This window comes from Trachypithecus francoisi, unplaced genomic scaffold (assembly GCF_009764315.1).
Source record: "Trachypithecus francoisi isolate TF-2019V2 unplaced genomic scaffold, Tfra_2.0 Lachesis_group14, whole genome shotgun sequence".
NCBI lineage: Eukaryota > Metazoa > Chordata > Mammalia > Primates > Cercopithecidae > Trachypithecus > Trachypithecus francoisi.
The window spans coordinates 29,379,628-29,402,235 of record NW_022681459.1 but is presented as its reverse complement, the minus strand read 5'-3'; the positions used below and the strand labels follow the sequence as shown (position 1 = coordinate 29,402,235).

At 51.1% G+C, this 22,608-nt stretch overlaps 2 protein-coding genes and 1 pseudogene across 4 annotated transcripts in view; 2 read left to right on the top strand and 1 right to left on the bottom strand.

Annotated features, from left to right (window-relative positions):
- The first annotated feature begins 430 nt into the window (after positions 1–430).
- Positions 431–4,347, top strand: TFF3 (trefoil factor 3). Its single transcript, XM_033232559.1, is given in 4 exon segments — positions 431–520; positions 522–660; positions 2,774–2,923; positions 4,130–4,347. Coding segments are annotated over 4 exon segments (393 nt in total). The 3' UTR covers positions 4,144–4,347.
- A 2,494-nt stretch (positions 4,348–6,841) lies between these two features.
- LOC117095822 lies at positions 6,842–8,354 on the top strand (annotated as a pseudogene). Its single transcript, XR_004442193.1, has one exon. The product of XR_004442193.1 is annotated as a ribosome maturation protein SBDS-like (transcript).
- Positions 8,355–13,641: 5,287 nt separating this feature from the next.
- Positions 13,642–22,608, bottom strand: part of ABCG1 (ATP binding cassette subfamily G member 1) — a 78,963-nt gene continuing 69,996 nt past the window's right edge. For both annotated transcript variants that reach the window (XM_033232556.1, XM_033232558.1), the window contains exon 15: positions 13,642–21,758. In XM_033232556.1, coding sequence (XP_033088447.1) covers positions 21,530–21,758 — 229 coding nt within the window. In that variant the 3' untranslated portion in view covers positions 13,642–21,529. The remainder of the gene's footprint in view (positions 21,759–22,608) is intronic.

The following is a 22,608-nucleotide window of genomic DNA, read 5'->3' as shown; positions in this document are numbered from 1 at the left end:
TGATACTTTGGGAGGCCAAGGAAGGCAGATCATTTGACTCCAGGAGTTTGAGACCAGTCTGGCCAACATGGCGACAGCTGGTCTCTAAAAAAACTATGAAAAATTAGCTGGACACACGCCTGTGGCCTGTCTCCAAGGCTGATCTGGGATGGAGCAGCCTGGGGCTCTCTTGTCGTGGGACCAGGGGTGTTCTGAGGGCCCCTGGCTGGGAGGCTGAGATGGACACCACGTCCTAGTCCTGCAGCCCCACATGGCTCCCACACCCTGCACCAGGCCAGGCTAGGAGGGTGATTAACACACGTCTGCTCCCCACCAGAGGACCCGTAACCAGAATTGGAATCCGCCCTCACTGCTTGCTGCCAAAACAGTGGAGGCTGAACTGACCTCTCCCCTTTGAGAGAGAAGAACTGTCTGGGAGCTTGACAAAGGCATGCAGGAGAGTACAGGAGCAGCCAGAGCCAGGAGGGAGAGCCCTCCCCAAGCAAACAATCCAGAGCGGCTGTGCAAACACTGGGGCATAAAATGAGGCCTCCTGGACCATGAAGTGTGTCCTGAGCTGCATCCCGGAGCCTATGGTAGTCATGGCGGCCAGAGCGCTCTGCATGCTGGGGCTGGTCTTGGCCTTGGTGTCCTCCAGCTCTGCTGAGTACGTGGGCCTGTGTGAGTACCGCTCTGACTGCCCCAGTAGCAGGGTGGGCAGGAAGGGAAGGGATCCAGGATAAGGGGGGATTCTGCATTCATGTAATAATGGCCACCTGTCACAGACACACTTTCTCCTGCGCTAGCCCTATGAAGTGGGTGTTGACTGTCACCATTTCACAGACAAGGAAACCGAGGCTCAGAGAAAGTGAACAACTTATCTAAGGCAGCTCTGCCCAATCTGTGTTGAAATGAGGCTTTGAGCCTGAGCCCATCCCCTATGACCCCATAGCCATCTTTGCCGGAGATTTCTAAATTACAGTATAGGTCTTTATGCATCGTTTCCACATTTACAAAGAAGATGCAGGAAAAAAACCCTGACTTCAGAACACTGTCAATACCTACAGGCACAAGGTTCATTTAGCCATCGCATAGCAACCCTGCGGCGGGGGCGTGGCTGCTCCTTTAACCCAAGTTTGAAGGAATGAGGGTGTGGCTTTTATCCAGGTGTCTTCTGAGCAGGGTCAAAGGCAGGGGTTCCTGAACTTGCAGCCCATTAGCATCACCTGGAGAGCTTTAAAAATCCTAATGCCGGCCGGGCGCGGTGGCTCAAGCCTGTAATCCCAGCACTTTGGGAGGCCGAGACGGGCGGATCACGAGGTCAGGAGATCGAGACCATCCTGGCTAACACGGTGAAACCCCGTCTCTACTAAAAAATACAAAAAACTAGCCGGGCGAGGTGGTGTGCGCCTGTAATCCCAGCTACTCGGGAGGCTGAGGCAGGAGAATGGCGTAAACCTGGGAGGCGGAGCTTGCAGTGAGCTGAGATCCGGCCACTGCACTCCAGCCCAGGAGACAGAGCGAGACTCAAAAAAAAAAAAAAAATCCTAATGCCTGGGGCACACCAGTTACATCAGGTCATCTGCGGGTGAGAGCCAGGCCTCAGTTGTTTTCTTTCGATACAGCCACGCTTTGTCACTCAGGCTGGAGTGCAGTGGCACAATCTCAGCTCACTGCAACCTCCGCCTCCCAGGTTCAAGCAATTCTTGTTCCTAGGCTTCGAGCAGCTGGGATTACAGGCATGCACCACCATGCCCAGCTAATTTTTTGTATCTTTAGTAGAGACGGAGTTTCGCTATGTTGGCCAAGCTGGTCTTAAACTCCTGGCCTCAAGTGATTCTCCTGCCTTGGCCTCCCAAAGTGCTGGAATTAGAGGCATAAGCCACCACGCCCAGCCAACGTCAGTCATTTCTAAAGCTCTGCAGCATATTCCAGTGTGAGAGAAATTTGGACACCGTGAGGATAAGCAATTACAGACTGAGAGCAATAGAAGGGAATTTAAGAGACCACATGATTTCTATTTTCCTAAGAAAATACCCAGTTCATTAATGAAACGAGGTGAACTTCTGCGGCACACACAGACATAGAGGCTTGCCTGAAAAATGAAAATATTGGGGACTGAAGGATGTCCAGGGATGGTGGGACATGCTCAACAATTCGGGGAAGGGAGATGCAGAAAAAAATGAAAAGCAGGCAGCATGCGTTGCAGTGATCTCTACGGTGTGTGTGCCTCCCATCACGTTTTTCATTTAAAACAAAGGGGCAAGGTTTTGTTGGTCAAACAGGGAAGGGGAACTTTGTTTCCAGGTTCAGGGGACCCTGGATTCCCCAGGGGTTCCTACCAGCTGGAAGGGACCCAGGTCCGTATGTGACTTCCTGAGAAGATGGTAAGAGCGTGCCAAGGAGAGAGACGCTTAGGCAAATGGCCAGAGTCCCCAAGTTTAGCATTTAACAGACTGCTTCTCTTTAAATAGTCACAGGGCAAGCCCGTCTTCATAAAGGCAAGGGTTTCAGCTGTGGTTGAACTCAGGAGGGGCAGCAAGAGGATGCAGATATTCACAGGGAAAGCCTGTCTTCCTAGGAGTGAGGGTTTCAGCTGTGGTTGAACTCAGGAGGGGCAGCAGGAGGATGCAGATATTCACAGGGAAAGCCCGTCTTCCTAGGAGTGAGGGTTTCAGCAGTGGTTGAGCTCAGGAGGTGGGAGCGGGAGGATGCAAGCTTGCAAAGTGAAGCAGACACACTCACTGCAGCCCAGTAAGGGCTCTGACAGCTGACAGGGCTTTGTTTGGGACAGCTGCAAACCAGTGTGCCGTGCCGGCCAAGGACAGGGTGGACTGCGGCTACCCCCAGGTCACCCCCGAGCAGTGCAACAACCGAGGCTGCTGCTTCGACTCCAGCGTCCCTGGAGTGCCTTGGTGCTTCAAACCCCTGCAGGAACAAGGAGGTAAGGCCTGAGTGACAGCATCGCGGTCTGGGCCTGGCCGCATAAGGCAGGGGGTCTCAGGGCCTCCCTGTCCTCTCTGGGCTGGAGATGGAGGCACGAGGTCCCCGGGAAGCCACACACACCTGCACCAAGGCCTCAGCGTAGAGGCTTCAAGCCCAGGGCAGCCATGGCCAGGGGCTGTCCTCTTCTGTCCCCTTTGTGTAAAACATAAAAGCAATCATTTCAAAAAGGTGTTCAAAATGATGGCATTATGTAGAGGAAACTAACTTAATAACTATTCTTGAGAGAAGCGGAAACACATAGATGTGGAAAGCCAGGCTGACTTTCAGGCTGTTTTTGCCAACCGGCCCCCCACCAGAGTCTTGTCATTTGTGGCGTCCCCTCCACAGATGGCAGGCAGTGCCAGCCCTGGGCGTCGGGCCTCGGTGCCACACCCCATTTCCCCACTCTGCCCCTCACAAGGGCCATCTCCTCTCCCTCTCTCTGCCATAGTGGAGGGCAGGTGCAGGGCAACCACCCTGGGGGTTCCCTCCCCAAGGGCGGAGAGCCTGTGTGCTGTACAGGTAACAGATGGCCCTGGCTCCACCAGGCTCAGCTGCCCCACATCATGGGTGGGGCGATCGGCTATAAGCCATCTGCCGTGTCCAAGTGCCAGCTCAGGCCCCACGAAGGCCGCACCTGCGTGAGGCACCTTCCTGGAACCAGCATCCAGAGGGGCCTCTCTTGCCCTTTGTCCCAGGGTGAAACGCGGGAGGCTGAGTCCTGCTGGCACTGGCTGCCTGATCAATGATGGACCCCTGCCCTGCCCTGCCCAGGGCCTCCCTCCACCCTCCCCAGCAAGTCCAGGGTGGGGGTGGGGGTCCAGAGAAGGCCAGGAGAGAGAGGGGTCTGTCGACTGTCCACTGCCGGTCCTGTTCCTTCGGCTCCTCATCCCGGAACTACACTCTCCTCTCTGAGTGCCAGCCACGGCCCTGCCAAGGCCCATCTCACTTGTTATCTGCCTGACCCCTGGGTCCCACTATCTCGCTTAGTAACCCGAGGTGGGAATCTTGGCTATTCCCCCATGTGGTGGGGACTCAACACTCCCTGGTGACTCAGGGTAGGAGGCAGCACTAGGCACTGGCCTTGGAGCCTGCCTTGACCTTGGGAAGCCGGGCAGCCTGGGTGGAGAGAGACTGTTCACACAGGCCTTTGCTCTTTTTGCAGAATGCTCATTCTGAGGCACCTCCAGCTGCCCCCGGCCAGGGGATGCGAAGCTCCGAGCACCCTTGCCTGGCCGTGATTGCTGCCAGGCGCTGTTCATCCCAGCTTTTCTGTCCATTTGCTCCCGGCAAGCGCTTCTCTGAAAGTTCATGTCTGGAGCCTGATGTCTTAACGAATAAAGGTCCCATGCTCCACACGAGGACAGTTCTTGGTGCCTGAGACTTTCCGCAGTTGTGTTTTATTTCTGCTGCGTCGTGGGAGACGGTGGGAGGGTGTCAAGGGAGGGTCTGCCCAGGCCTCAAGGGCAGGAACAGACTCCCTAAGGAGCCGCAGTGCATGCAAGGATGTTTTGAATCCCAGACTGGCACCCACGTCACAGGAAAGCCTAGGAACACGTAGTGCCGCTTCCTCGGGAAAGCAGAAAAAATACATTTCAAGTAGAAGTTTTCAAAAATCACAAATGTCTTTCTTGGTGAAGACAGCAAGCCAATAAAACGATCTTCCAAAGTGGTCCTTTATTTCACACCCGCTCTCGCTGCTGTTTGATACTCACTGTTCCTGGGTTCTTGTTTCTTTGTCCAGTAAATTAAACTGGCACTGTTTTGTATTTGTTTGCTAATTAAGTTTAAACATCTGTGACACATTGGGTGGCCTTTTCTCTTTTTTTAAAAAAAGGATGCAGCTATAGGAATGAATGAGCTGGTGACAGTGACGATTCCATGTCATGTCCTCATGAAGCCTTATCCACCTCTAGACCTGAGTGTGGTTCTCTCCCCACCGCACTGACCTGGGACGTGGCAGCTCTCCACTCCCACCAAGAGGGTTTTGGATGCACAAAGGCCAGTGAGTGCTGCCTGGCTGGGCCTCCCATGCTGCTCCCACTGCTGGGGCTCTCTTAGGGGCCAGATCCACAATTCCACTGCACTGCGGTCACAGCGGTGGGGTTCTTGTTCTGAGCTATTTCTTCCCATTCGAAAAGAGACAACTGCTCCTTTAAAACAGCAGCCTTTGTTTTTTAGCTTGCACGTGGGGCCTGGTCCCTAGAGCTCACAACATCCCAAGAAGTGAGGTAGTACTGCCCTTGTCTTACAGATGTGGAAAGAGATTTTCGTGAAGTAGCTTGTCCAAAAGTCCCTACGGAGAGGGGACACTGTCAGGATATCCTGGTCTCTGAATCTGAAGCCCTGGGTGTCCCTTCCAATGCCCCGAAGCATCAGCTGCCCTCCCTGGAGTGAAACTTCCAGGACTATCCCAGACCTCAGAACACACGCCAAGTGTGGCCTCCCCGCTCCGGGGCTCTGCTACTGAGAGCTGCTCTGGCCTGGACATCCTTCTGGGCGGGGCTCTGCATCCCTCTCCCTCACAGACCATGCCCACTCCTTAAGGGCTACAGGGGATGGAAAGGCTGGCCCCAGGCCCCCTGGCCTCAGCCTCAGGCCACCTCACTGCTGGCTGGATGACCAGCTCCATTTTCCTCCTACCCTGCCTGGTGCCCTCTCCCCGGGGACAGGGCTCTGCTGCCTCCTTGCCCGGGACCTCACTCATGGGCACCACCCACCTGCATTTCCAAAGAATTTCTTGACTTGCCCCACCCCTCCGTTCCCGGCATTGCCTTCTGCAGTCAACACCTCCCACACTGCGGTACCCCCTCCCAGACTCCTTCCTGCTATGCCCCTGAGAGGGAGGGCTCCCCCCAAATCTGAGCCAGGTGGGACCCCTCCTTCACCCCCCACAGAGCTGCTCCCTGTCTCCAGCCCGAGCCTGTGCCTTCCTCAGACAGGACAATGTTTCATGCACATTCTAGAAGCTTCATCATTGACTCCTGCTGTCCTTGTCGGGGGGCGGGGATCAAGGTCGCTTCCATCAAATGAAACAGCATCAGGTGGAGAGATCAGCTGGCAGGACAGAGAACCCCCATAACTCAGCTGTGCAGGGCAGGCTCCAGTGAGGAAAGAAAAGGGACTGAGGAGGGCTGGGGTCCTGGAATGAGCTGGAGGGGACCCCCGGCCTTCTCCGTCTCCAGGGTCCTGCCTCTGTCTGTCTCTGCCTCTTCCTCGCTTCCGCTTCGGTTGCTATGGGGACCTTGGAAGCTCCCTGCCTTCCTCGGGAGCCCCAGGAGGGGTATGGGGGCTCTCAGAACCCCGGGTGGGGTTTGTGCTATGAGAAAGAGCGCACCGCCCCTGACAGCACCCACCTGGGGGCTGTGACAGTCTCCTAAGAGATCACAGACAGCAATGAGGGAGCAAGACCCAAAGCTGCCCATCCACCCCGCAGCGCGGCGGCAGAACGGAACCCTGGGCCAAACACAAAGTGACTAAACAGCGCCCTCTGCTGACCACTGCAGTCACTGCGGCTCGCCACCAATCAGCTGTGCCCTGCCACTTCCTGATACGAATTAAGATAACCAGCCCCGCCGGGCGCGGTGGCTCAAGCCTGTAATCCCAGCACTTTGGGAGGCCGAGACGGGCGGATCACGAGGTCAGGAGATCGAGACCATCCTGGCTAACACGGTGAAACCCCGTCTCTACTAAAAAGTACAAAAAACTAGCCGGGCGAGGTGGCGGGCGCCTGTAGTCCCAGCTACTCGGGAGGCTGAGGCAGGAGAATGGCGTAAACCCAGGAGGCGGAGCTTGCAGTGAGCTGAGATCCGGCCACTGCACTCCAGCCTGGGCGACAGAGCGAGACTCCGCCTCAAAAAAAAAAAAAAAAAAAAAAGATACCCAGTCCCGGGGTCACGGCCGCGCGCCGCTGGTGGCCTTCAGGCTGGTCGGTGCGGGTCTGCTCCGGTTCGCCGGCTCCTTGGTCTTTGAACAGCGGCGATGTCGATCTTCATCCCCACCAACCAGATCCGCCTAATCAATGTGGCCGTGGTGCGGTTGAAGCGCGCCGGGAAGCGCTTAGAAATCGCCTGCTGCAAAAACAAGGTCGCCGGCTGGCGGAGCGGCGTGGAAAAAGACCTTGACGAAGTTCTGCAGACCCATTCAGGGTTTGTAAATGTTTCTAAGGGTCAGGTTGCCAAGAAGGAAGATCTCATCAGTGCGTTTGGAACAGATGACCAAACTGTAATCTGTAAGCAGATTTTGACTAAAGGAGAAGTTCAAGTATCAGATAAAGACGCACACAACTGGAGCGGATGTTTAGGGACATTGCAACTATTGTGGCAGACAAATGTGTGAATCCTGAAACAAAGAGACCATACACGTGATCCTTATTGAGAGAGCCATGAAGGACATCCACTATTCAGTGAAAACCAACAACAGTACAAAACAGCAGGCTTTGGAAGTGATACAGCAGTTAAAAGAGAAAATGAAGATAGAACGTGCTCACATGAGGCTTCGCTTCATCCTTCCAGTGAATGAAGGCAAGAAGCTGAAAGAAAAGCTCAAGCCACTGATCAAGGTCATAGAAAGTGAAGATTATGGCCAACAGTTAGAAATCGTATGTCTGATTGACCCGGGCTACTTCCGAGAAATTGATGAGCTAATAAAAAAGGAAACCAAAGGCAAAGGTTCTTTGGAAGTACTCAATTTGAAAGATGTGGAAGAAGGAGATGAGAAATTTGAATGACACCCATCAATCTCTTCACCTCTAAAAACACTAAAGGGTTTTTGTTTCCGACAGCACTGTTTCATGTCTGTGATCTGCCAAATACTTGCTCAAACTAGTTGACATTTTCTATCTTTGTGTTAAGAGTGGACACGGCAAGGCTTTCCTACATAAGTGTAATAATGTGGGAATGATTAGGTTTTAATTATAAACTGGAGTCTAAATCCTAAAGCAAAATTGAAACTCCAAGATGCAAAGTCCAGAGTGGCATTTTGCTACTCTGTTTCACGCCTTGACAACTTTCCAAAATGAAAGTTATTTGAGGCAACTCTTGTGGGTGAAAAGTTATTTGTACAGTAGAGTAAGATTATTAGGGATATGTCCATACGACAAAAGGGGGAGTCTTTCCTAAAAAAGGAAAACATACGATGCTTCATTTCTACTTAATGGAACTTACGTCATGAGGGTCATTATGCTTGGATGATGTTCCTGATTACCTGAGAAACAGATATAGAAAAACTGTGCCGGACTTAAATAATTTTCATTGAACATGCTGCCATCACTTAGATTATTCTTGGTTAAAAAATAGAAGTCACTTATTTCTAATTCTTAAAATTTATAGTATATATTAATATAGCTGAAATTGTGTGTAATCAATAAAACCACTCTTATTTTTATTTAAAAAAAAAAAGATACCCAGCCCCAGAATTACCCTGGGCTTCCTGTTGGTGAGGAGGATCTGGGTCCCAGGACACGTGATCTAAGCCGAGGGTTCCCAGTGGAGGCTGCTGCCGCGGGGATGTTTGGGAATCTGTGGGCGTGTTCATGAATCATATGAACGGGGGTGTTGAGTGGACACAGGCCAGACATGGCAGGACCCTGTGATGTTCCCAGGTGTCCTGAACAGACCACTGCCTCCACCCGATGGACGTCCTAGCGTCCTATTGGACACTCACGGTGGCTGCAAACCTATTCATGACGATTGAAGCCCAGAGACTACTTCTGTGTCACATCTTAACACGGTTGTTTTGGTTGTTGTTTGTTGTTTCAAATGGCTTGAACATACCTGAATTTTCCAGGAGTGTATGTCATGTAAATCAAGAAAAGACTGCATTGGTTTGGTTTGCAGCGTTAGCCGAGTCGTTCATTTCAAGCATGTCAGTGCTGGGGCTGCCTGTGTTCGTGGGTGGCCAATCCAGGGGAATTCAAGCCCTGGTCTCCTTCATCCTGTCCTCTGGTGTGGACATGGGGAGCACGATGCACTGAACAGGAGTGTACCAAACATTACTCTCCTTTTGTTTCTTATATTTTCATAGGGCCTCATGCATATTTAATTTCCATCACTGGGCATCAGTTGACCACAGCTGTCCAGAGCCCTAGTGGCCTTAATGCCACCTGCTGGGCCTTCCCACCTCCTGGTCTGGGTACATCTGAAACAGACATCTGTCAGTGGCTCAGGGTGAATTCAAATAATGAATTGTGACCTATAGGACCCAGGAACCATTTTTATGTCAAATACCTTCATCACTGACTTGGAAATGGTCCATGTTTCCAGAACCTTCCAGAATGAACACTTTGATTGCCAGAAGAAGCCAGAACAGGACTGGGCTCCTTTGCTGCTGGCATGTGCTGCTGGTGGAAAGGGAGAGAAAAACTGGACTTCTCACCACACTGCAGCCATTACACCCCATGATGGTTTTCCGTGGCATGCGCACACCTTCTCCCTCCTCTTGAGTGGTGGTGAAGGGTGTGGCTGTGGCACTTTTCCACCGTTCCTCCGGAGTCTGCTGGAAAGTTCTACATTGTCCCATAATACATTGGATATTCACTTGTATTTATCACTGTATTCCAAGGATTCCTAAATTTCCAATGGTGAGGATTTTGGCTTCAAGCGGAGATACCCATGTAGGCTTTCATAAGGAACAGACGTACTGGGGAACCCCTTAGGGAGGAAGAACAGGCTGAGAAGTTGCAGGCCTTTGTGTGGGTCTGATGCCTCCCAACTGAGTGGGGGAAAGACTGGGGAGGAAGAGCCTCCAGCAGGCTGATGGGGAGTCCCCAAAGCAGAGTGCCCCTCAAGGGACCCTGTGTCTGGTGGGAATGTCCTGGTTGGGAGCAGCCCCAGGGAAGTTGGCCTGGCATGGATGCCATGCTGGACGCGGGGCTGCGGGTGACCTGGGTCCCTGCAGCAGGTCCTCTCTGAGGGACAGCTGAGTGGTAGACGCATCTCCAGGCAGCCAAGAAGCCTCCCTGCTCACTAGGTTTTTGCTCTGAGGCCCTGGACTGTGACACAGCTGTGGAGGTTGGAAATTCTCCCCTCAGTCCTCCTTCATGAGGGCTCGAGAGGCACGTCATGTATTGGAAAGAGTTAGAGACCCCTGGGCTTCAGAGTTCCTATCAGCAAAATGGGACAATTGCAGTGGCTGTGTCGGAGGGTTGCCGATGGCTGCGGAAGGAAGGTGTAGGCTGAGAAAGCTCATTCCTGTGTGAGCTCAGAGCCGCACCCCTCGGTTGGCCATTGTTTTCTAGTGCATTTAGAGTTCATGCTCCCTTTCTTCCTTAGGTTCTATTATTTTGTTTTCAACAACACTGAAGTGTGTTTTATGCTAAGCGAAAGAAGCTGATCACAAAAAGCCACATGTTGTGTGATTCCATTTATATGAAACGTGCAGAATAGGGAAACCCACAGAGACAGACGGTGTTTCATAGTTGCTGGGTAGGGGTAGGGATGGGGAGTGGCAGCTCATGGGGAAGGGGTTCCTTTTGGGGTGATGGAAACGTTCTGGAGTGGCATATGGTACTGGCTGCACAATTCTGTGCATATTAGATACTAAAAACAACCAAATCATACACTTTACTAAAACAATACTAAAACCCACTGAGATGTGTCCTTTAAAAAAGTCAATTCTATGGCATGCGAATAATATCTCGATTAAGCACACATCTATACATGTGCTGATACCTCTGTTGATTTGCCCATTTAGACAAGGCCTGACTTTTTGCCCTGAGAATTGAGAGTTTATTGCCAAGGCCATACCGAGCACCTAGGTGTGGCTGGCACGTCTGATCTTCAATGGGTCCTGCCAGGTGGATGCCAGGCGGCCTTGTTCCCGTCCAGGTGGCTCCCAGGCTCGAGGGTTCTCTCCACCATTCCAAGACCACACTCAGGCACAGGAATCATTCACCGCTTCTCGCTGTGCAGCTGTCTTTGCCCCTGTTGGCCTGAGCACTGCAGCCTTTCCCTCTTGGGTTTTGTGGGGTGCAGCCGACTCCCTCTGCTCCCCCATCCCACCGACCTGTCTCCCTGGCCTCTGTCCTCCACAGGGAGCAGGTGGGCAGGCCTCCTGGAGGAAGCCCCTGACACCCACATTCATTCGTTCACTGCTCTGAGCCTCCCACCCTAGCCCCAGCCCTCACCAGCCAGAGGAATTGTCTCAGTCCTGGGGTGTGGTGAGATGCCATTTCCCTCTGACACCTACTCTCAACTATGGCAACCTGGCTATTTACAGATGGGGACATTAGGGAGAATGAGGTCCCAGAGCTCCCAAGGTCACAGAACTTATAGGTTGCCTGGCTGTGGTCCCCGCTGTGACCATCTGGCCCCTGGTTGTGGCTTCATTAGTGTCTGCAGAGCAGAGCAGCAGGAAGCACAGACGGACAGCTGCTTGCACCGGGGAAAGGGCAGAGAAGGGAAATAAAATAGCGGGGCCGGCACGAGGGGATCTGTTGGTTCTTCAGGAAGAGTGCCCTGCCACAGGTTTACCTGCGTCTGACTTCACCATCTCTCTGTAGAATGAAGTTGTTAACAAGTGGCACCTACTGCAATGCCAGCCACAGTGGTGGTGGGGGAAGATTGGCCCCTTATGCGGGGGTGCAGTCAATTTGGCTGGCAACAGTACTGTGGACTCCTTGTCCAAGAGGCGGCAGCCTTGGGAGGGTTCATGGCACCCCACTCACCTGACGTCCCCAAGAGTCACCTCTTTTTGTAAAACCCAGAGGCCCCAGGACTGGAGGCAGAATGTCGGTGCTGAGTGGGACCACCTGGGCACGGTGAGAGTGGGGGGTGCTCCGTGGGATTTCAGGCCCCACCATTTTTACATTTTGGATATTCTTCTGCTTGGGTTTCCAAAAAGGCTTCTACAGCTTGAATGGTGGGTTGTAAAGATATAAATAGAAGGATGTTTTCCAAATTTTCAGATTTACGAAGGCATGGCCTTTGGCAGAAATGATCTCAGAGTCCTTTGGAGGACTCTGGCTGCATAGATTCTGCAGCGCTCGGATAACGATGGGCCAGGCACTGCGTGGATTCTGGAGCACTCTCGGTGTGGGGTGCTGCTCGCTGCACGGGTTCTAGAGCACTCCGACTAAGGGGTGCTGCACGCTTCAGGGATTCTGGAGCACTGCGATGAGGGAGTGCCGCGTGCTTCACGGTGTCTGGTGCGCTCTGGATGTGGGGTGATGCCCTCTGCATGGATTCTAGAGTGCTCCGATGATGGGGTGCTGCGAGGCTGCATGGATGCTGGAGGGCTCTGACAAGGGGATGCCGCGCAACCGATAAGCAGGAGTGGGGAACAGTGCGCCTCTGGTCTGCAGCGCCTGCAGTAATTCTGAGCCAGGGAAGGAGAGCTGTATGGAGTGTGGGCGGTGCCCAGTCCTTTCCCAGCAGTGGAGCGGATGGGTCAACAAATTGTTATTGGGCGCAGTGGCTCGTGCCTGTAATCCCTGCACTTTGAGAGGCTGAGGCAGGCAGATCACGAGGTCAGGAGTTCGAGACCAGCCTGGCCAAAATAATGAAACCCTGTCTCTACTGAAAATACAAAAGTTAGCTGAGAATGATGGCATGCGTCTGTGGTCCCAGCTACTCAGGATGCCGAGGCAGAAGAATCTCTTGAACCCAGGAGGTGGAGGTTGTGGTAAGCCAAGATAACACCACTGCACTCCAGCCTGGGCAACAGAGCAAGACTCTGTCTCAAAAACAAAACAAAACAAAAACTGTTATCTGGTTGTCAACTTGAGTGACCTCATGGGGTGGGTGGGGGCGAGGTTATTGGGCTTGGTGGATGGGTTTGGGGCATGGGATGGCATCTAGGGATGGAGAAACCAGGGCGGGAAGGAGGGGAGTGTGGGGGACTGTGAGTACAGAGGCAGCTGTTATCTTCAGTGGGTCACCGTGCAGGTGGGAGGGCCGAGTCTGCAGGCTGGGTCACCGGGCAGCGACTTTTCGCACTGTCCCGTTCCTACCCACACATGTACATCTTCCTCCTCGCCTACAAGTAGGGCCCAGTAGGGCCATGTCCCAGGTGATGGTCCCAGATGACACCTGGACTCAGGCCCCAGCGCTGACTCACAGGGGCCTTGACAGCATATGGACCTCAAGGCCGAGCCCTGGAGATGCTGGTACATCATCTGGGATCGATGTGTCTGGGAGGAGAAGTTTCCACTGGTCATGAGGGTCAGACCTGCCACACCACTTCCTGCACCATGTGGATTCTCCTGTGCAGTCTCAATTCCTAAATGCCTCTCCCTGAGGAAGGGAGAGCCACGGAGTGGCCAGGAGCCTTGGCTCCCTAGCAGGATGGCCAGGGTCTCACTTCTGTGTGCACCACCGACCAGCTCTGTGGCTTTGGGAAGTTGTGTAATCTCCCTGAGCCTCGGTGTTTTTAACCTGAACAATGGGGCCAGTTGTGACTCTCCAGCTCTGATGACATGACGGTTTGATGAGATTGCACATGGAAAGGTAGGGTACAGTGCCACTACGCGGTGCTCCATGGAATCTGGAGCTGCAGGCATCCTTACCATCACTCTTATTTGTCTTCCTCACTGGAATCCATCATGACACTGAAGAGAGAACTGCTCCATTGAGAGCAAGGGCGGGTAGGGGGAAAATGCTAGATGCTCTGCCAGAACTGAGTCCCCCAGCAGGTCTGAGAGCTGGGGCTGTTGAAAGCAAAAGGAAAGAGAAGCAGAAATCTGAAAATAATGATGCTTTATTTGACTGACATTACATCATCATAAATGGCATCTAATTTCAGAAAACAAAGTTTAAGTCTGCAAAAAACGCATGTACAAATCTCAGGAGATAGGTCTACAGAAATAGACACGTGGCTCTTTGGCCTGTAAGGTGGAGTCAGGAACCTCACATTCTAGGGTCTGTCCAGGTTCAATGTTCCAGTGGTGTGAAACAACCAAGGAAACAGACACCCCAAAGAGCCGATGTTATTTTTGAATATATATATGTATACACATGTACCTATGTAAATATGTTGCCTTCGTCTGTAACAGTGCAAACCTCTCACAGCGTGCAAAGCAACAGTGTTTCCTACAGTCAAGTAACTAAATCAGTGTAAAGTTATCCACACAGCATTATAAAAACATTATATAATTACATAGCAGATATACAGATATATGCAGGCGTTTGCACGCTGATTAGAGTTACTTGCATTGACTTTTGCTTTAGAAGAAATAACAAAGGAAAATCTTTAAATAGTTCTTCATCAAATAAAAGGTAACAATTCGTAACAGATTCAACTATGAACAGGTATTGCATCAATATGTCTACAAAGGAAAAATATAAATACATAAAAACAAAGGCAAAGGGGTCAGCTACACCTATTAACTTACCAAACATACATGTTCTATTGAAAAACTGATCCCCACTCACACCCTGCAGGTGGGGGGACAAGACTATAAAAATGGGAAGCCCCCAGTGTGTGAGTGTGTTGGTCTATTTTATTATCAATTTGGATGATAATATCAATTTGGGTGTTTTGCTACTGTTTTTAGTTGGCCAATGACATAATAGTGAGATATTGATTATGAAGCTTGGGAAGTTGGTAGGTCACGGAAGAGAGACCCCAAGATGCACACTGACAGACATGTAAAAATGCAAAGGTGTAAAAATGAAATCGTTGCCATGGTTACTATTATATTTTTCAGACAAACCAAACTGTGTTCCCACTCAGATTAGGTGGCATTCAGGGATCGCCAGGAGTCCATGCATATGGGACTGTCAACCCTAAACCCACGTACTTCTTAACTTCCTAGCCTTCTCTTTCAAGGCCAGATGCATTTCAACCCACAGGAGGAGGCACATTAGGGCCTCCTAAGAGGGGAGATTGTTTGGGTAACTTCCCCAGAAACAGACACGTCTGCTTCTGCCTCAGCTGCAGCACTCTCATTGGGCAAACTGTTTTCCAGAGGCTCGTAGGCAAGTGCAGTGAGCAGTGAGGAGTCAACTTAATTCTGAGTGCCGGCACTCAGAGCTTCAGAAGCCTCCTTAAAGGGAGATTTGTCTGGGGGACTAGAGGACTAGCCCCCCCCACAGGCCACCAGGGAGGGTCCTGCCTCACTGCACGGGCCTCGCCACCCAGGCCTCAGCATCTCTGCCCCACTCACCGGCCCTCATGGTAATGGACCACATGAGTCAGAGGTAACAGCAGGTGGCTTACACGTTTCCAGAGATCGGATCTTGGAACCTTAAGGACCATAAAATAAAAAGCATTTCTTACTGTGTGCAGTGCCAGGGCCATGTTTAAAGTCATGTGCAAAGTTTAGGTCAAAGGCACCCAAAGTGATCATCCAGATTCTCTCGTATGTTTGTTCAGTGCAGACACACAGAGGATGGTGGTGCTTTATTGACAGAAAACAGCTGAATGTAATAATTTTGAGTTTGCTACTTTTTAGGTATGTGGCTCGAGCTCATGCCTTTCCCGAGATCTCGGGGGCTAGAAGACTGTCCCCAAAACCATGAACCCCAGTGAAACAAACACATATGTGCCCGTGGCTGTGTCCTCAACCTGGACCTGAAAGCCCGGTGGCCATGGGAGTGGCTTTCTGGAAAAGGGGAGTGGCTTGGGCAAGCTTAGCCCACAGCTGTAGAGGAGCCCACAGCGAGTCCAGTCCAGCACGCCCTCAAAATGCAGAGCTCTCCTCCAGCCGGCAGCCCCTGCCTGTTTGCGATGAATCAAGGTGCCTTTGTGCTTCTGTTCCTTTCTCTTCAGCTTTACAATGGTCATTCTCCATGGAAAAGCCTCCAAATGGTGCCTCTATAAACAGTAACCCTTGCCAGGCTGGAATGTGGTAGCCAGTGGCATGGCCTGTTTTCTCCTTTTGATGCCAGGAGACTATTTCTGAGAACAGGGAAGCCTCAGGGTCCTAATCCCAGCCTCCACTCACATGTGTGTCATTCACATCAACCCCAGGCAAAGCAGGGTGGGCCTCGGGCACACTGGGGCAGGCCACACGTGTCTGTGTGAGGGGTGGTTCCAGGTTGGCCTGTTCAGAGATAACATAAAAAACTGGGCTAAGGCTAAACCCTTCTGTTTCCTCAAATATGGAAAAAGGAAACAGGCAGGATGTAGGATAGTTATTAGGAACTTTAGCCCAGCACAGCAGAAGGATGTGTGTGTGTGCCCATCCCATTTCCTTCCTGCCCAGGACACGTGGATTTTAAGGACAGCCTGAATTGAGCTTGTAAGTGAAAATTAGACTGTGCCATGGGGATGCAGGGTCTCCTATTTCTTCCTTGCTTCTGGTCCCAGGGAGGTTCCCTAAAAAGGCCAGCCCCACACGTGGACATCAGAAGCCCCTGTCTTTGCAGGGGGCGATTATCTTGGAGGAATCTCCCCAATGGGACAGGCCAAGCACAGTGGCTCGGAAAGGATCATGACTTTAACGTTACTGGGATCCAGGGCGGCCGGGCAGTCCAGAGAGGCAGGGGTTACTGAGGGGGAAGCAAAGTGTGCATTGTGAGCTTATGTGCACGCCTGGGGCAGCCTCCGATTGTGCTTGCCCGCCATGAGAGGAGTGCAGGGCCACTGTGGGTCGATTCTGCGACCTCACCCAGCCCAGCTCTCTACTTTGCATCCCGGAGGTGGGAGGGAAACTGAATCTGAAAGCCCAGTTCTAAGCCACTGCTGTCCCAGGAAGTCCTCACTCTGAGGGACACTGCCTGGCCAGAGCTCAGGGAGCCATGGGCTAATGCAGCACATAACACCGAGCAACTTCTAGGCCCTGCTCACCTCAACTTTGGGACCAAAACCTCGAGAGGGGCTGCTTTCCCCACCAGTAGCCGACTCTACAGAGCTGAGCCTGGGGAATGGGTTTCCAGCAAAGCAGAGTAAAGAAGAAGTGATATCGCCCTGCCCGAGCTACCACCCCAGAGCCCGGGTTGAGGGAGCCCCTGCAAGGGTGGAGAGGACCAAAGGGAAGGTGTGGTCCAGAGCCCTCCTGCTAGCCCTGCCATGAGCCTCCTCCAGCCATATTTCGAGGTCATGGCCAATATCACGAGGCAGGAGGATATGGGTGAGGATTCTGGGAGAACAGGAGACACAAAACTTTAAGACAATTCAACATAAAACATGAACATCATTGAGAACGGGCTCATCTACAGCCAGGTCTTGGACCAGAACATAAGTGACAAATCAGTGCTCTTCCCAGAGGAACAACAAATGCATTCCAGACACAGCCTAAGAATCCATCGACTTAGAAAATGCAAGCCAATCACGTAAAGCATCTGAGGCCGAACACAGGTAAAACGTTTTATATAAAATATTTTATTAGAGTCTTTATTCCTTAAAAGTATCTAACTTTATATTTAATCACTCTGCGCCTCCCCCGCCTGCACAGTCGGGGTGTTCTGTCTAACGTTTGTCACGTTCTAATTCAGCTGGCATTTGACTAAAGCCTTCATGGGTTTTGACTACACTTTTCCCATCTGCACCACAGACCTGCAAGGAGAGAGGTTTTTCTTCTCTTCTTGAAGTAAAAAGCCTGATTGAGGATTCAGAAGCTGCTATTCTATGGAGATGAGGGAAATATCATAGAATAATACTATCAGACACACGCCTGGAGCCAAGTCTGCACACCGGCATGTATGTGTGCACGTGCGTGCGTGCATGTATGTGTGTGTGCATGTGTGCACATGTGCTTGTATGTAGACACACACACACACACACACCAGCCCCTCTGGAGCCTGAGCCAGTCCACAGGACTGTTGCAATAGGAGGAGCCAGGCAAGGGCGAGGACAGCCTCTCTCCATGCAGAGGTACCTGTCACGGGCACTCCGATGCAAGGCCACTGAAGGGCATTAGGCTTGGGTTTCCCTCTCATCTCAGCCATCTGTTTGGTGACAGAAGGAATCACTGAACAATCAGCCACTAAACTAGTATTGCACTTTATGCCTTACAAAGCATCTCAGATACATTCATACGCCATGAACAGGAGGCAGTAAACAAAACAGGGACTTTGCGGTCCAACTGGGCTGGAATCCCAACTCTGCTCCTTCCTCGTTCTGGGGCCCCGGGGACATCACGGAGCCTCTCCCCACCTCCGCGTTCCACGTCTGCACCATGAGCAGGGCTAAGCCAAGTGGCCACGTGGGTCCCTCCCACCACACTGGAGGGCAAACCCACGTTGGAGTCCCCTCCCTCTCACTCCCAGGGCCTGGGACAGGACCAGGCGAGAGGGGTGGGTCAGTAAGGGTTTGAGGAGTGGGCAGGGGACAGGGGATTCTGAGAGCATTCAGCCCAGTGCCTGGAAACAGCCACAAGGAAAGGTGCTCGGTGCACCAGAGTCGTGCCTTCTCTTCTCACTCCAACAACCAAGCCCGGTTTCTCCCCCATGAGTATGGTCTGTCCCTGATGTCGGGCTGGGGAAATGACTTTTTGTGAGTTTCTAAGATAAGTTTTCACCTCAAAGCTCCATGTCCTATTTCCTGGTGCTGAAGGCGGCTCCCCCAGGTGATGTAATCCAATTCTAGCATCGACTATGTAAAACTTTGCACAGTCACTCCCCTTCCTGGAGACAGCTTCCCACTTCACCCAAGCAGGGAGTTTCGGAGAATTCAATCTCCAGTGGATATTCAGCCAGAGGAGAAGAAAGAGAGGCACAAAATGACAAAACTTTTTGGATGGGGACAAAGGCAAAAGGCCCCAGCAGTTTCACTGAAACTTCCATTTTCACCTCTATTAACCACTGGGGCAGCTGCGAATCTTTTATCCAAGGTTTAATCCTTCCTTCTAATGGAAGAAACTCAATCAGAGATGAAAGGAGTATCTGGGTCATTGCATTCAGGAATTACTGAAACAAATTAGATTTGGGGAGTTGGTCTGGGTTTAACGTTCAACACGTGAAAGACAGCACGTTGCCGGGTGCCTCTTAACCACAGCTAGTTAGAAAAGTAAATCAATGAGTTGCTTGATGTTATCTTAGGTCATTGGAATAAGGCATTTTACCAAACTACCTTAACACAAAAAGCAGCGGGGAAATATCTGGAAAGCTAAACAATGGCATTTGAGTCAATGCTGCCAAAGGTTACGAGGAAAATGCCCAACCAGGGGCCCTTGCTGAACCTGGAAGAGGGAGGCTGGCTGCGCCTAGGACAGACGCATCCTCTCCTCCTTTTGCGGTAGGCTTTCCTCCAGTCTACAGGGGAGGGCTGAGCAAAGCCATCCTGCACCATCGACTGCAGAATCCTCACCTACTCCAGTTCACCCTTCAAAAAATAAATCCACGTGATCTCACATATCCATTCCCTTCTTACAGCCTAACAGCCCTCACGGTTCCCAAGCCCTTCCCCGTAGAAGTACCTCCATCAAATTCCTACGGGAGTCATTCCATCAGAGGGCTTAGGTGCTCTCCGAAACCAGATTTTAAATCTAGAGGCATCTCCCTGTTTCCTCCTGAAATTGATGAGGTACAGCAAGCGGTCTCAGCAAACGAGACCAAGCTGCTTCTGGGGCAGGGCTGTGGGTCCACGCAGTGCAGTTCCTGGCAGACACACCTGTATTAGGGCCATGAACCCCCAACACTAATCCACAATGGGAAAGGCTCACCTGGAGGGAACGGGCGTTTTCAACACCGACCTCACTCGATGTAGTTCTGAGCCATGAGCAAGGACTTTTGCCTTTTTCCAACTGTGCATTTCACCCAGCTATTCCTACGTAGGTCTTCCCTATGGGCGATGTCTTACAAGAAGATCTGTTTTGAAATTAAATGAGGACTTTTTATAAAGGCTAAGTTTGACTCTGGTTAAAAACTTAATCTGGAAGGCAATGCCATATTTGTATAGAACAAGCACACTTAAAATTACACTTTAATACCTATCTCAATTGTGTTTACGAAAAAAGATCTAGCAGTAAAAAAGGAATCTCTAAGAATTTGCAAACTAAATCCATGTGTAAATAAAATTCAGACCCTTTTCGTTCTTTCAAAGTGGGAAATAAGAGCTTCAGCGACATCACCAAGGAATCCCACGCCCTTTGACCCCCTTTGAGCTGGCATGGCCGTGGGCATGATTTACTGTAACTATTTACAGATGAGGAAAAATGTAGCTCAGAAAGTTTCACTGATTTGCCCACAAAAACACAGCCTTTCCATCAGAAGCCCGGATTCTTGGAGAATGATATTCTAGAAGGAGGAAACAATGGCATTGTCCTAAAGATGGACTTCTTTGGCCAGAATCACCTTCTCCGCGTGTAGTTAAACTGCCTCTGAGAGCTGACAAGCACACAGGTAGCCTTGTTTGAATTCAAAGGCCACTTGACCTCCAGATAGGCACCTGTTCCTGCCCTAGTGGGATCTGACCTATGTGATTCAGTCGTAAGAAAGAAGGTGGTTTCCAATATGCAAAGTTTACACAAGCCTAACACTGAGGCGGTGATGTGGCTGTGAGGTCACAAAAACCAGAGATGAAATCCCCCACCACTCGAAATGCGTTGTTTGATCAAGTTTCAAATGCCTCCACACACTGAAGTCTACTGACTTTGCCCTAAGCCCTTGGATTCTGATGCCATCTTGTTGACCTCCTACCCTGTTGCACAGTTAGCCCATCTTTCTCTGCTGGCTGCTCCTGCAGAGACAACCCTCAAAGGTCGTGCCTGAATTTCCCTAAGCCCTGCTCTTCCAGGTTCAGTGGAGGTAGCTGAGGTGATACAGGAGGAAAGGGATGCTGTTTGTTTGTTTGTTTGTTTGTTTAAATCAACCTAGGCAAAATTAAGGTAGTCAGAAAGTTAGGAAGAAACAAACAATATATTTTGCTTAAAATAAGAGGCACGTGGAAAATAAGAGACTTTGAAAGAGTTGGCCAATGTCTTCTTACAATGTTTCGTATAGCTTTTAAAAATTTCTGCATGGCTCAGTAGAGATGGTGCCCACGTCTTCCCTCCACCTGGAACCTGCATTCAATCCTTCACAAGTGCTGTCTGCGTATGAGACCAGCTAGGTGATTCGGTTAAACCCCTTGCCTCTCTAAACAAAGTACGTGATTTACCCCAAATCATTCTTCAGCAAGTACTAAAAAGGTACAGTTTCTTAAAATGAATGCAATTGATTAACTTTTGGCTTGCAAAAATGAGTTCTCATTGGAAAAGAGACACACCTTAGAAAGATGAGACTATGAAAAACAACAGTCATAAAATGGAATCGCTCCGTGCTCGGCCCCTCTGCCCCGAGACATCTGACTGTGCAGCCATCAGCCGAGAGGCTGCTTGCGGTTCCCCATCCAGCACCCACGGTGCCTGGTACTAAGGAGCACTGGACTGAGGAAGCCTCTCGTCGCCAGCTGTGTTACAGTTTTAAATTCTGCCCCAGTTGTGGTATTTAAAATTCTGTATGTAAAAAAAAAAACCACCGACCTTCCTACATCTTCCTAGTTAAAGCTAGAAAGGGGAATGGAGAGAATCCAGCCCAGCTGGACGGAGCGGCTGAACACGAGACACCCACAAACCCAACGCGGTTCTAGGGGTTGGATCAGAAGAGTCTCTGCGTCGTCGGTCGGGCACAGGCTCGCCTCCTCGATTCTAGACGTGCCCTCGGCCACAGTGTCTAATCTTCCTCTTTCCTGGCATTCGGGTGTTTTACCTCTCTGCCCGGATTTTGTACCTGAGGACAAAATAGGCAATGAGGCGCAGGGAGATGAAGAAAATCCCGAGTACGATGAAGTCCAGGTACAGCTTGGCGTTTTCCACGTCCAGCTCCCGCAGGATGGCCTCCGACTTCTGGAAGTGGCACGTCTCGTCGATGTCACAGTGCAGATCTTCTCGGTCTAAGCCGTAGATGGAGAGGATGACCCCTTCGAACCCATACCTAGGAGGAAAGGACGGGCATGAGGGAGGGCACTCTCCCAGCCAACCACACTGTTGCCTGAAGGTCAATGTTGTTCACCCTCCCTGCGATTCCCACCCTGGCTGTCCTCCCTTCCCAAAGGGCTGCCTTCCCCAGAATACTTCCTCACCGCCCACCATCTCCTTAAGATAAACATGGGCAACAGCTCCACTATGTTTTTCTTCCAATTTTGTTTCCTCCAGGGCCCCGAGCAAAAAACCAAGTTGAATGAACAGTACATATGCATTCACTGGTGAAATGCACTGAGAAATCTTTTGTTCACTTCCGAGGTTACGTGCTTTCTATCGGTTGGAGGGAAACACGGGCTGGCCAACTTGCAAGGACTTGAGAAGATTTATACGAAACATTCCTGCCCCTCTCTCCCTCTGCTCCAGCCCCGCCCTGTCAGAACAAAAGCACTCATTTTGAGAAGAAAGACGTTGGTTTCTGATTTCGTGGTGTTGGAGCACACACAGATTGTTGAAACTCTGTACAAGGGCTTTGTTTTCATTCTGTTTTCTTGAACAATATACCTGAGTCTGAACTGACATTCTAGAAAAGAAGAGCTTGTTCCAAACTTTGGATCTTTGTGTCACGTGGAACTTCTGCAGCTCAGAAGATGGGTGCTGCCCCTGGTGGGGCCAGCGTGCCAACACCCTGCTCCGCAGAGGGCACGAAACCCTGTAACTAAGGACCTGAGGCACTGGGCATTCTTGTTCCAAGATATTAGGATGTTTAAAAAGTTGTTTAAAAATGACTTGTTTCCCACCAGATTTCCTTCCTTCCCTCCCTCCTTCCTTCCTTCCTTCCTTTTTTCCTTCCTTCCTTCCCT